We start from the raw sequence: 12,166 nt of genomic DNA, 5'->3' as shown, positions 1-12,166 counted from the left end.
GCAATCCAGGTTTGCACATTTTAACAGACACTTCAGGGCAATGTTTCTCAACCATGCACATGGAGTACCCTTGTCCTGCACATTTTAGTGTTTTCACTTGGAAGGAATGTCATTATTGTCACAATCATAAAAACTATATGTCCAAAAGTATCACTCCTAATTCATAAATGCATCTACTTTAACTTGAAACCATAGCTGCCACAGACATTTAGTTGCTCACACACAGAGTCACGTGAGCCTAATGTCACCATCCCAAAACTAACGGGCTAGAGGGGTATGACGCATTTTCTGAAGTGATGAAGCTCGATTCGATACCTTTGGAATAAGCTCCAGAACTGATCATCCACCATTAACACCCCACCTCACTAATGCTGTTGTGTCTGAATGCAATCAAATTCTCACAGCAATGCTGCTACACCAAGTGTGAAGCCTCATCTGAACACTACAGGCTGCAACTGCAGTTAAAAAAAAAAGCAATTATACTCTATTAGTATCCTTGATCTCAGAAGAAATGTTGGATGAGCAGATACTTTTGGACATGTAGTATTGAATACATTTTCAGACATTCAGCAAAATAAGGTTTTTGGCCTTCATCCAAACACAGTAACCCAATGTGTACACTTGTGAAGCTCACATGCTACATTAAGTGATGTGAAAGCAGAAGTGAGCTGTCTAGAATTTGAGAACAGAGTTTTGTAGCTGTCAGGTCAGCAGTAGCATCCTCTTGATGGCAAGATTAGTTCCACAAGCATCATAAACATAGCTGTGCCCTCAAACACAGCTGATGCCCTCTCCAGAAGGAAATAAAGCAGTCTACCCTGAAATTAGATCAATGTACTTTACAACCCATTCAACACGGATGAATACCAATTACCTTTTCTGCATAGTGTTTGGCCCCCTGCTTTAACTACACTTGGTGTTCTATAAGTGCTCAGCACATCCTTGCCTATCCATGGTCTGACCAGGAAAATGTCAGTAGAGCCATCTTCCACAGAGGCCATGGTTCAGTACTTCTGGATATTAGGAACAAATGTGAGGAAGGGTTCCAAGAGGATGGAGAGTGCAGTGTATAGATGGGTGATGGATGGTATCTCATTCTCATGAAAGTACAATTTGCATTTCTGTGTTTGTCTTACTCCATTCCTCATGAGGCTCAGTGTGGGTGGATGAAGAGATTTTACACCATTTTTGTAATCGCTTTTAGGAACAGAATAAACACCCATCCAGAAGAGGAAAACATTCAAGAACATCAGCACAAAAACTTGACTCAAGCCCATAGTTCATTGTGCTTGCTGCATGATATTTCTCTTACCTGACTGTGAAGTCGTATGAGCAGGATGCCAGCACTGTCTTGTAAAACGGAGAGAACTATAAAAAGCAGAGCAGGAAATTAATAGTACAGTTGGCAGGAAGAATCACAGCATATGCACGGCAGCCCTGCCGGTTGTTCCAGCACGCTCTAAATGAGTATGAGCAATAAACGTCCTTGTATAGACCTTCAGCTTAGATTCAGAATTTCAGAGCTTTTTGTCTGATTTCATAGATAACGGAGTCATACAGGTTTAGAAAGCACATAAGCAAGTCTATTTAAGATATAAGCAGGAGTGTGATGCTTGCATGGAGTTCACATAATGTTAATTAGTGCTGTCTGCGTTTCTGTTACTTGTTAGCTACTAGATATGTCGGTGTCGTGACACATCCTATCCCCCCCGGGGACATCCTATCCGCTCTGACGTCATCTTACAGAATGACCATTTAGGACCCAATACAGTGATCAACGACCCAAAGTAACTTACAATACTGTCAAGAAAAGAACACAGTAATAATGGAACATTCAGGACATATGACATGTGTCAGGGGGATAGGATGTAGATAACTGTTGCTAATATTTGTTAGCAAGCTAACACATGCTAAAGGAAACAGCTCAATAGCGGTACCTGTTGGGATCAACTTTATATGCCAGCTTTATAGGAACAACAATATTATATTGTATAATTTCAGAAATGACCAGTAAATATCTTCAGATAAATTTTAATCTGGCATATAAGTATGTGCATGATTTCAACCAATGCATTAGTCGGGGGAATAGGACGTGTCCGGGGGGATAGGATGTGTCACGACACCGGTTCAGCTTACACAATACGGTTATCGTAGACACTAGTTGACCACACTGCAGTTTCTAGCTTGTTACTGGTCTGAGCATCTCTCCAGCTTATGGTACACGTGGCAGTCTTTTCATAGACTACACCAGGTGGTGGTAAAACTAGTGTTTTTGATACTTTTACACTTTCTGAAAGTAGCAGTGCATCACCTGCAAACTCTGCCAGATAAAGGAAAACAGGCAGCTATGAAGACTAGGACTCGTGATCGTGGCTTTGCCTGTGCTAGTGTCTGCCAAAAGGGAGCTCAAATTTAGCAAGCAACAAAGCTCTAGCTTCAGGGAAGCAAGCAGGTATTTAATTTGCTCCCTGAAAACCACCTGTACAACATCAGACTAGGGCTAACTACATATCAAAAGGAGAATTCAAAAGTGCAAGGAAGCCAATCCCCAGGAAAGCTGGGCTTGCCTAAAAGCTAACAGTATCTGAACAGCTATAATCTCTTCAGCTGCAACAGGACACAGAGAGGACAGTAACACTAATCTGGTAAGATTCAGGAACAGTGCCAAAAAATGAAAAAGTTTTTGGTATAGTGCTAAAAACAAAACTATGCTACGCTGTGCTAGTCCCACATTATAAGGAAAACCACTGTACACGCTCATTAAACAACAGGGTTTAATGAGCGCGTAAATCATCATCTGAGCATTTCACACTCTGATCAAGGTCTCATTTACTATTTATTAATTAAAGAACAATTTAACATTAGTCTTTTTTAAATTACGTATTTTTCACACACCGACAAAATGCACTATTTAAATCCTTAAACTGCTGAGGAGAGGCTTTCAAGCACTCGTGTTATTTCAAAATAACACGCTGATAACTTCAAAATGAGAAGCCCGGCGAACATCAAGAATCTATTGATTAAACATCTCTAAAAGCCTTCTTCAATTTAGAGGTAGGGAGGTCAGCAATTAATTTAGTAATATTTTTATCACCTCTGAAGAATGTGGATCCTTTTTTTTTTGCCTTCCACATTTGTAATACAGGTGTAAAGTGGTTATGGGTGGAACTCCGTTATAGCTAGTCATAATTAAACCAATTTTATAGTTAGGATATAATTTTTCACTTTATTTGGAGGCGACTTTTGTATTATAACAGTCCACAGTCCATTCTCCAGGTGGTCATGGAAGGAGAAACACGTTACATCTATTATTAGGCTTCCTGGTGGCTTTTTGTTTATGAGTTTATGAAAGAGTACTCTGGCATAAGCTCATTTGCTGAATTTATTGAATACTTGAGAGAGAAATGGACCTTTGCAATATTTATGAGCGCTATGTTGCTCAAACTGCTGGGTAGGACACGGACCAACATGGCCTGAGGGATACACAGTTATGGAAAACGTTTTTGAACTCTTTAGAATTATCTTACTGCCTGAATGGCTACTAAATATGATTTCCTCTCTATAAGAAGCATACAAATAAATAAATGTTAACATGAATATTTGGCAGTGTTATATATACAGTCTTGTTTAACAAACACTTCACAAGATTTGTTCAATCTTTTATAAACTAGTGTGGCCTTGTTTATTGGGGGAAAAACACACCAAATTATTCCCAATGTTTTAGGATCAATCCAGCACATCCTGCACACTGCACGTTGTTTTGTTTTGAGCGTTTCTGTTTGGGATTGTCAGACTGGAAAGCCCAGCCCTTTTCCAATATTCTTCTGCAGATTGTTACTGTATGGCTGAAATATTTTGCATCACAGCACACTAAATTGAAATAGCTCAGAAGGTGTGTAGGGATTCCCACCCATACAATCAGTGTTTAAAGTGCATGTAAACTCTATTTTTTTTAACTAAGCATTCACATACACATAGTCCTTGTGGCATTTGGGGGAAAACAAGTGATTTGTCCCACAAAATCATTTTATGCTGGTAAATGACACTTGCTGTTCTGAACCTAGCTAGATTTTGGGCAGTGATCTTCCAACAGGAACCTGCTCCTCATTAAACCCTGCCTCCACACACTGGTTAGCAAACCCATAACATGAATTTTTCAAATGTGCTGTGAAGGCGAGACATCAGCAGATACTGTCGATGGATGTACTCTTTTATAAGAAGCCAAAACAACACAGACTTCGACAGAAACTAGGATTCTACAGTAATGCATTGACAGTTAGCTATTGTTACAAGCTATTGTGCAAAATTTTGATTGTTAAGGAATCAAAAATTACTCATTTTTATTTAAACTTTTTTAACAATTGTTTTGTACCAAAAGTATAAGTATAACTTTCTGAATGATTTCAAACCATCAGCAAACAAAACCGGACACTTGTTAATAAGTTTAATAAGTTGGATGGCATTGAAGCTTTTTTTCTGCTTCCAACTTCAATTTCAAAGGGCTCACAAAGCATTTCACCACAATTGCATATGGCTTTTGTAAGTGTTTTGGGCCTGTGCCATACGTTAGGTATAACATGTGACTGCTGGTCAATCTCCTGCTGAGTTACTGTCCACTCAGATGCAGAGTGGACTGAGCTCCATATAATCTGGCTAATTGTTGGCTATGTGGACACACCAGCTCACAGACTCAATTAAGCGGATTTCTAAAGGAAATCCATAGCTGTCACCACACAAAGACAAAACACGCTCACAACTCTACACGCAGACTTGCATCACGAGTCTAAACGGCACTTGCCAGCTTCGCTCAACCCTAGGCTTTGATCAACACCATTTCTTGAAGAAGAGGTGACACAATAATGGCTGTGTGTTACTGTGTGTGCGCACGCATGTATGGGCTGAACTGCATTGTGCCAGAAACAGATGACACACTGCCAGTGTATGCCATTTTTTTTCTTAATCAATTGTAGAAAAATGTTTCAATGACTGAACTGGATTAGTATTTCAGGAGTCTGTGATACCAAACGAACAGTGATGACAGGCTGTCAATTTATCGGGCATCTGTTTGCTTAATTTATCGGGCATCAGTTTGCTTAATTAGATTTGCAGTGGAGCCACAAAGTAAGATAGAACTGTATAAACTGTATTAACTGAACTGAACTCACAGAAACAAAAAGCAGCTTAAACGTACCTTCACTCTCCGAATGGCATAAGTGTGGCTTAGCATTTGAGCAACAGGTTGGCGCACACTCCGCAGGTCCCACACACACAAACTGCAGTCAACCGATCCAGTCACCACAACATTCTGAGGGAGGGAAACAGGAAAAGGTATCTGAACATTGAGGATGTGCTGACTTTGATCAAAATGGTAGTTACTGCCATTTAATTTACTGTACTTTACTATCTTCTTTAATTGTGTATGTATCTGTTTTGGTCACTACTCTTGCATTGAGGCCCTGGAGAAACCTAATTTTGCTCAACTCTACATTAATAGGGTAAAAATGAGGCACTTCTTGAAACTTGAAACTGATCAGAAGGTGGTTATTTTTCACTCGCCAAAGTGAACTCGAAATCCAGGATTGGATTTGGATTTGAGGTTCAGATATTACCGCAGTCCATTACAACCTAATTACCTGGTCATATTTACACCAATCACAGCTGAGGATCTCGGCCTTGTGTGCAGGGATGGCCATTCGACATGACCCTGCTTTCACATCCCAAACTCGAAGCGTCCCGTCTCCTAGCAAGACACACAGATTCAAAACTTTATGCAGCAGTTTGTCTAAAGATCTAATTTACCCAATGTTCCTTTGACCAAAATGTAGTGGATCAGCTAAGACAAGTTGGCGTCTGGGGTGTGTATACTCAGTTTTGCAGTGATGTAATGAGGCTAATGAATCTACTGGAGTAATGAAGCTTTTATCCCACCAATTAAATTATACAAACTGCATGTCTATATAATCACACACTTGGCTCAACGTGTGTCGGTTTGTTCAGTAATCTGTAATAAACTTGCTTTTGTCATTTGTATGAAACATGGGCAAAAGCACAGATACAAATGTGGGCTGGAAAATGATTGTTTTCCAGTAACATATTGTCTGTCTTTATAGATGCCTGTGTGTTCCAGTAGTGTCAGAAATGACAATTTAATATTGTCTAAGGTCTAAATATGATGCTTATTGACTTGAGTATTTTTAGCCCAATATCTTCAGTACAAAACCAAAGAAGTAACCTTCAGATAAGAAACGTCTTGATTGACTACATTTGAAGGAGTAAAGTGGTGTACATTTCACTTTAAAATGTTAACCATAGCATTTTTGAATATTCACACTCTGCACAATTTCATGAATCATGATGTTCATTTCAAGGGTCACTTGCTTCTGAATGGACCAGGACCGAGGGGAGGGGGGGGGGATCCAGCAGTGCCAAGACAATGCGAAAGTGGCCGCTGTCACTGTGCCAATCAGATATACTCACACAGAATTTCAACAAGGAGCTCTCTCTTTCATTCTCTAATACAGTCACCCTCCTACTGCCTGTTTCTTTCGCTAACAGAAAAACCTAAAAACGGAAGGGAATTCCTCCTGAGGCTCTGTAATTCAATACTGCATTTAACCTCTTGCGGTCAGCAGTAAGTGACTAGGTCAGGCCATTCATCGTCTGGCTCACTCGGCCGTGGACCTGCTACATCAGCACCATTCCCAAACCACTGTAAAAGAGTGTGACCAGAGAGAAAAACCACAAAGTGCTTATGGCAAAAACTGCTTAAGTGGCTATATACTGTTCATTTAAATTTTGGGGACACCTTGACTTTTTTGTATAATGTTTGATTTGCCCTATTACTTTCCAATTTCATATGAAACTGCCAAGCTTTTATTAACATAAAACAGCCACGACTATTTTGTTGTTCTTGGTTTGAAGAGCAGCTTTTGCCTAAATAAAGAGCTGGATGTTTTCTTTTCCAAACTACAGTTAAAAGCACAGATTTAAGCTTTTCTGGTACAAAAGTGGTTTGAACACCTGAAACATCTGAGTACTGACATTACAAAAAATGGGCTTTGGCTTTAATCCTAAATTAAATTTAATCCTAACCAGTTGTTCAGTCAGTTTTTAGAGAAAGAATGAAACATATCTAAGTATCATATCTTATAGCAGTTGATAAATGCACAAGTATTGTCTGTAAAATACTCTCTTAACTGATACAGTGTGTGTACATGCTGATATGAAAAGCAAGCAACTCTCCACATAAGGAAGAGGCTTGCGCTGTGCAAAGCTAAGTACAGAGCAATCAAAATATGCTCCGCGTATTGACAATTCAATAGCTCACCGCTCAGATAAATGGCCTCACTTTACTTAATTACTTCTCAGAGATGACCACTTTAAGCCCCTGTCGATCCGCAATATGGAGCTGAAGGAGCCAGAGAGTGGCTTGAGCCAAAAGAACTCTCGAATAAAAAACTGTGCCAAACGCAGGACATTACTGAGGCCTAAAGCATTTTAGGTAATTTCATTTGGTGGGTGCTTTCAATTTATTTGTATAGTGCTTTTTACAACAGATTCAAATTGCATAGAAAGAAACCAAGGCCCAAAAGGACAAACCCTCATGGTGGTGAGGAGGTGGGAGTGAGCTGTGGGCACCCTACACCGCCCTGATACTGTTTACCTGTGGCCGTGCAGGCTAACAAGCCAGGTGTACGGCATAAAAGGGCAGGCTCAGCTGTTCATGAGAGAGAGCGAACACGGTGAGCATGCGAAGGCTGAGCTGGTAAGGACGAACTAAGTTGTGCATGTGGGTACTGTGGGACTGTTAGAGCCCCTATTTGGGTGATTATGTTTTTTTAACTTTCCATTTGGGTGTGGTGAAGGGTGGTTTAAATAAAGGTACGTGTGTCACTTTAGCCCTGTGTTGGTGTTGTCTCTAAACCCCGCTGGTCACCAGGTCACGGTGGTCATGCCCCTTTCCCCAGGTGCTCACCACACCCTCTAACAACATGAGAAAGAACCACTGAGAGGAACCAAGATTTAGAAAAACAAACTTTATAAAGTAATGAGGATGAACTACTGAGAGCAATCAAGATTTAGACTGACAAACTTTATAAGCACTAAGGAGCCAGGACTCAAAACGACAGACTCCACCCAGACTCAATCATGTATAAGAACCTCCGAGAGGGACTGAGATTTTAAAGGACAAACTTTCTAATAGCATGAGGAAGAAACACTAAGAGGACCGACATTTAAAAGGACATACATTCTAACAGCAGAGTTCCAAAGGACAAATCCTTTTTAATACAGGAAAATGTGCCATTGAACAAAGGCACTTTGATCTCACAAATGAAAAAGCTCACAGCAAGAGGAACATAGAAAAATTGGAGAAATCCATCCACCACCATAACTGGAGCTGAAACATGAGGAATGTGGATGGAGAACAAGAAGACCATTATGAAGTTTTTGCAAGATATTAGCAGCATCACAATTTTATAGGTGGCTGTGACGGCCTCAGTGCTGGATTTAGTAAAAACTTTGCAACTGGCTCCAGGCGCTGCTGACTTGCTTAATTATAGAGAAATGGATCTCTGCTTGAGATTGCTGGCACACTAAGCCTTTCCCTTTAAAGCTTTCGTGGCGCAGCTGCCTGAAGAGGCTGGGGCTTGCTGAAGCGGCCCATATCTGCAGAACGCGGGGGGAAAAGTGGAATCCCTGATAAGCACTAATCACCATTGTTTCTCTTCCCATCTCTTCAAAGGATGGCCTCACTGTAAATGACATTACCGTTCAGCTGCCAAAGAAAGGAAGGGGGGGGCTGAAATTACTTGAGAACTCATTAACAAGCAGTGTGTGACTGCAATGCATTAGAGAGTCTGCTGCTGTGGAGCATAAGAGCCAGAGACACCCCCTCCCCCCAAAAAAGGGTGGCTACTTTTTTTTTAACAGCACTGACATCACAGAATGGGTTACAGAGCCTGAATGAACATCAACCTCTCAATAAGACTTATATATCTAAAATACGTTATAGGGAAAAGTATTGGGACACCTACTCATTCATTGTTTCTTCTGAAATCAAGCACCCTTCATTTGTTGGGGTTATTGTCTCTATTGTCCAAGGAATGCTTTGTTTGCATTCAGCGACAAGAGCGTTGGATGAAATGTTGGATAATCACCACCCCACCTCATCCCAAAAGTACTGCATGGAGCACCACCATTATTCCAGAGAACACAGTTCCACTGCTCCACAGCTCAACGCTGGGGGGTTATATGTCCCTTTAGCTCACACCTGGCAGTAGGCATGATGCCAATAGGGTCATGTTTATCTGCATTTGCACATCTGTGTCTGCAACGTGTGCAACTTAAAGTACCTGAAGGCATTCATAAGAAGAGGTGTCTACAAGCATTTGGACATATTGTGTATTTCACTATTTTAGTTTTACAAATAAAGCTTAATCATTACAGTGCCCAGTCACGACACCTACTTTTACTGTCTGTTGATTTGGACATTTTGATTTTCCACAATGAAGTATGAAAGGCATTTTATTCTACCAATCAAAAGGTCACAGTGTGGCCTATAAATAGCAGTCAGTCTCAAAACGTACTAGCTCATACAGTAGAGACTTCACAATGGGACACAATTAAGCTGCTCTGCTCTGGTAGATTCTGATAAAACTCCACAATATGGAAGGGAATTCATATCCACATGCTAATGTACCGAATGATCCAGAACATTAAGAATGATAGAAGAAACATATCACAGTTTAATATGCATATGTACAGTAAAAGCACTCTGAACACTATATCCTTCCCAAGAATAGTTAATAGGCTACAATAGTAAAAAGGCTACTACGACCAAAATATGGTACTGTTGATAACACAACAAAACAGACTGAATCACAGTACACTTATTTTTCTGTAATTTAAGCTAAATTCACCCCCTTTGGAGAACTGGGTAGCATGGTCATATTTGTTTTGCTCTGATCGCTTCGTAGCGCTGTCTACAGCTGGTTTCTACCAAAGAGTGGTACTACAAAATATAAACTCACAGTTAGTGTAAATACAGTGTTAAATAAAGTATTCTAAATAGGGTTGCTCTGACAATACTTAGTATCTGTGTCCGTCTCTGTTATGACCCTGTATGTGTCCTCTGCCAGCTGCTAGTGGCAGAGGTATGACTAGCCGGTGGGAGGTGATCTTGACTCCCAGGGTACTCCTGTGATTGTCGTAGTATTGACCATCTGACCACCATTTTAATCTCTCTAGGTGGGTCTGTGTTTTTTCTCTCTGGCTATCGGTAAGATATTATTACTTTATTGATTTAAAAAAAATACCTTAATGTAGGCCCTCACCTTCTTATATTTACTTCCAACATATGTCCACATGTTTGTGGACACCTCTCTTAATGAAAGAAATAAGCTATTTGCACCCACTGCTGACACAGATGCTTGTACACAGCTTGACTAAGCCCTGTAGAGAAGTATTGCCAATAGAATAGGACTCTCTGCAGCAGATAAACATGAACCTATTGGCACCATGCCTAATGCCAAGTTGGGCTAGAGGGATATAAAGCTTTTGAGCTGTGGAACTGTGTTCTCTGGAATGATGGTGCTCCATCCAGTATTTTTGGGATGAGATGGGGATGCGGTGGGATTGTGATCATCCAGCATCCTAACCTGGTTCCCTGAACAGTAGAGACAGTTACTCCAACCAAATCAGGAAAAACGTTCAGAAAAAACAATGAATGAGTAGATGCCCCAATAATTGTGTATATATAGTATATATAGAGAAAGAATTTCATTCCAAAATATTGCTTTAAGCACAGGTAACATTGCGTGATTTTTCTTCTTTTAAGCTTTTAGTTAGTGTTAGTAGTACATCATGTGGATTCAATTAGATTAGTATAATATGTCTAAACTGAATTACATTATCTCCTGACAATTTAATGGTTCTATTTATGGACACCTAATTAAGTGACCTGGCAGTATGCCTTAGAAGCAATAAGTGGTGATGCAAAATGAAACAGTTTCTCTGCATGGTAAGGTTTCCTTTTGCTTAGCAAATACCCAAACAATTCCACTCTGAAAATTAATATTGATCTGGACCTGAGAGCGAGATGTGGTGTACTGTCAAGAGCAGCTTTACTCCTCTTTGCTTATGGAGTGTTTCTGTGATAGGCAACACAGCGTACTGTTGACCTATGCCCCTCTGCTGAGGCAGCATTTCTTAAATTATTATTCCCCGTGATCAAATTCAGCGTGGCTTCAGCATCAGGGCTGGCGTATCGATTTCCAGACACTTCTCATTACACACATGCTTACGCCTTTGGTATCACTACTTAATAGCAAAGACAAGGGCTCTCCATCAACACGCCAGCATGTTATTCTGCCTAATCTGTTTCAGGAAGGCAAGGCTGACTCCAAATGGTCCCTTTGCTTCTATGTGTGCGTGTGTGTGCATTTGTGTCTGCTACTAACGTCACAGAACTAACCCCCCGAGGCTCTGAGTGTGCACTTTCAGTGCTTCAGAAAAACAAAGCAACCAATAACTGCATAAATTACTAATCATGTGCATCGCATGTTATTGAGGGTGCACACATGGGACTAAAATATCATCCATACAGGCCTTCTAGTGCCATTATTTCTAATTACTAAAACTACTGTGAATATTTCCTAAGAGTTTGGTTTAGTATATGTTGTGGAGTCCCATCGGGTTCTATTTTGGGGGCTATGACTAATGACTGATGTTAAATATGACAGTATGGGGTTAAATACAGGGCCAATGAGGTTAATGATGATCATGCAGATTTTAAATTCTCCTAGTATTCTCTTCATAATAGGAAACAGAGTCTCCATATGAGGTTATGTGTCTTTTTGGCCACAGAGCACTGTCAAATATACCATGACACTAAGAACAAATAGCACTGCAGTAACACATGTCCTTATTTCTAAACAATATAAACAACTGACAGTGAAATGTCCAACACCGCCATGCAAAAAAAAATGCTGATGTGGATCAAATGTTCTTTTCCGTAATGTTTCAAACATGTTTCATCACAAAAGCTGGTCATCAATGAATTGATGATGTGGGGTGAATGAATGAGGATGTATGTGGAGTCAGGTACACTTCCTTTTTTTGGAGTGCAGCAGTGTTGTTAACAGGAGGAGAGTTAACGGAGCTGCAG

At 40.3% G+C, this 12,166-nt stretch overlaps 1 protein-coding gene across 1 annotated transcript in view; it reads right to left on the bottom strand.

Moving 5' to 3' along the window:
- pex7 (peroxisomal biogenesis factor 7) overlaps window positions 1–12,166 on the bottom strand; it is a 38,383-nt gene that overhangs the window by 20,463 nt on the left and 5,754 nt on the right. The window contains exons 6-8 of the mRNA XM_072686645.1: window positions 5,634–5,740; window positions 5,192–5,305; window positions 1,313–1,368 (exon numbers count right to left, since the gene is read on the bottom strand). Coding sequence (XP_072542746.1) covers window positions 1,313–1,368; window positions 5,192–5,305; window positions 5,634–5,740 — 277 coding nt within the window. The remainder of the gene's footprint in view (window positions 1–1,312; window positions 1,369–5,191; window positions 5,306–5,633; window positions 5,741–12,166) is intronic.

Source organism: Salminus brasiliensis, chromosome 1 (assembly GCF_030463535.1).
Source record: "Salminus brasiliensis chromosome 1, fSalBra1.hap2, whole genome shotgun sequence".
Classification (NCBI taxonomy): Eukaryota; Metazoa; Chordata; class Actinopteri; order Characiformes; family Bryconidae; genus Salminus; species Salminus brasiliensis.
This window is presented reverse-complemented; position numbering and strand designations above follow the sequence as displayed.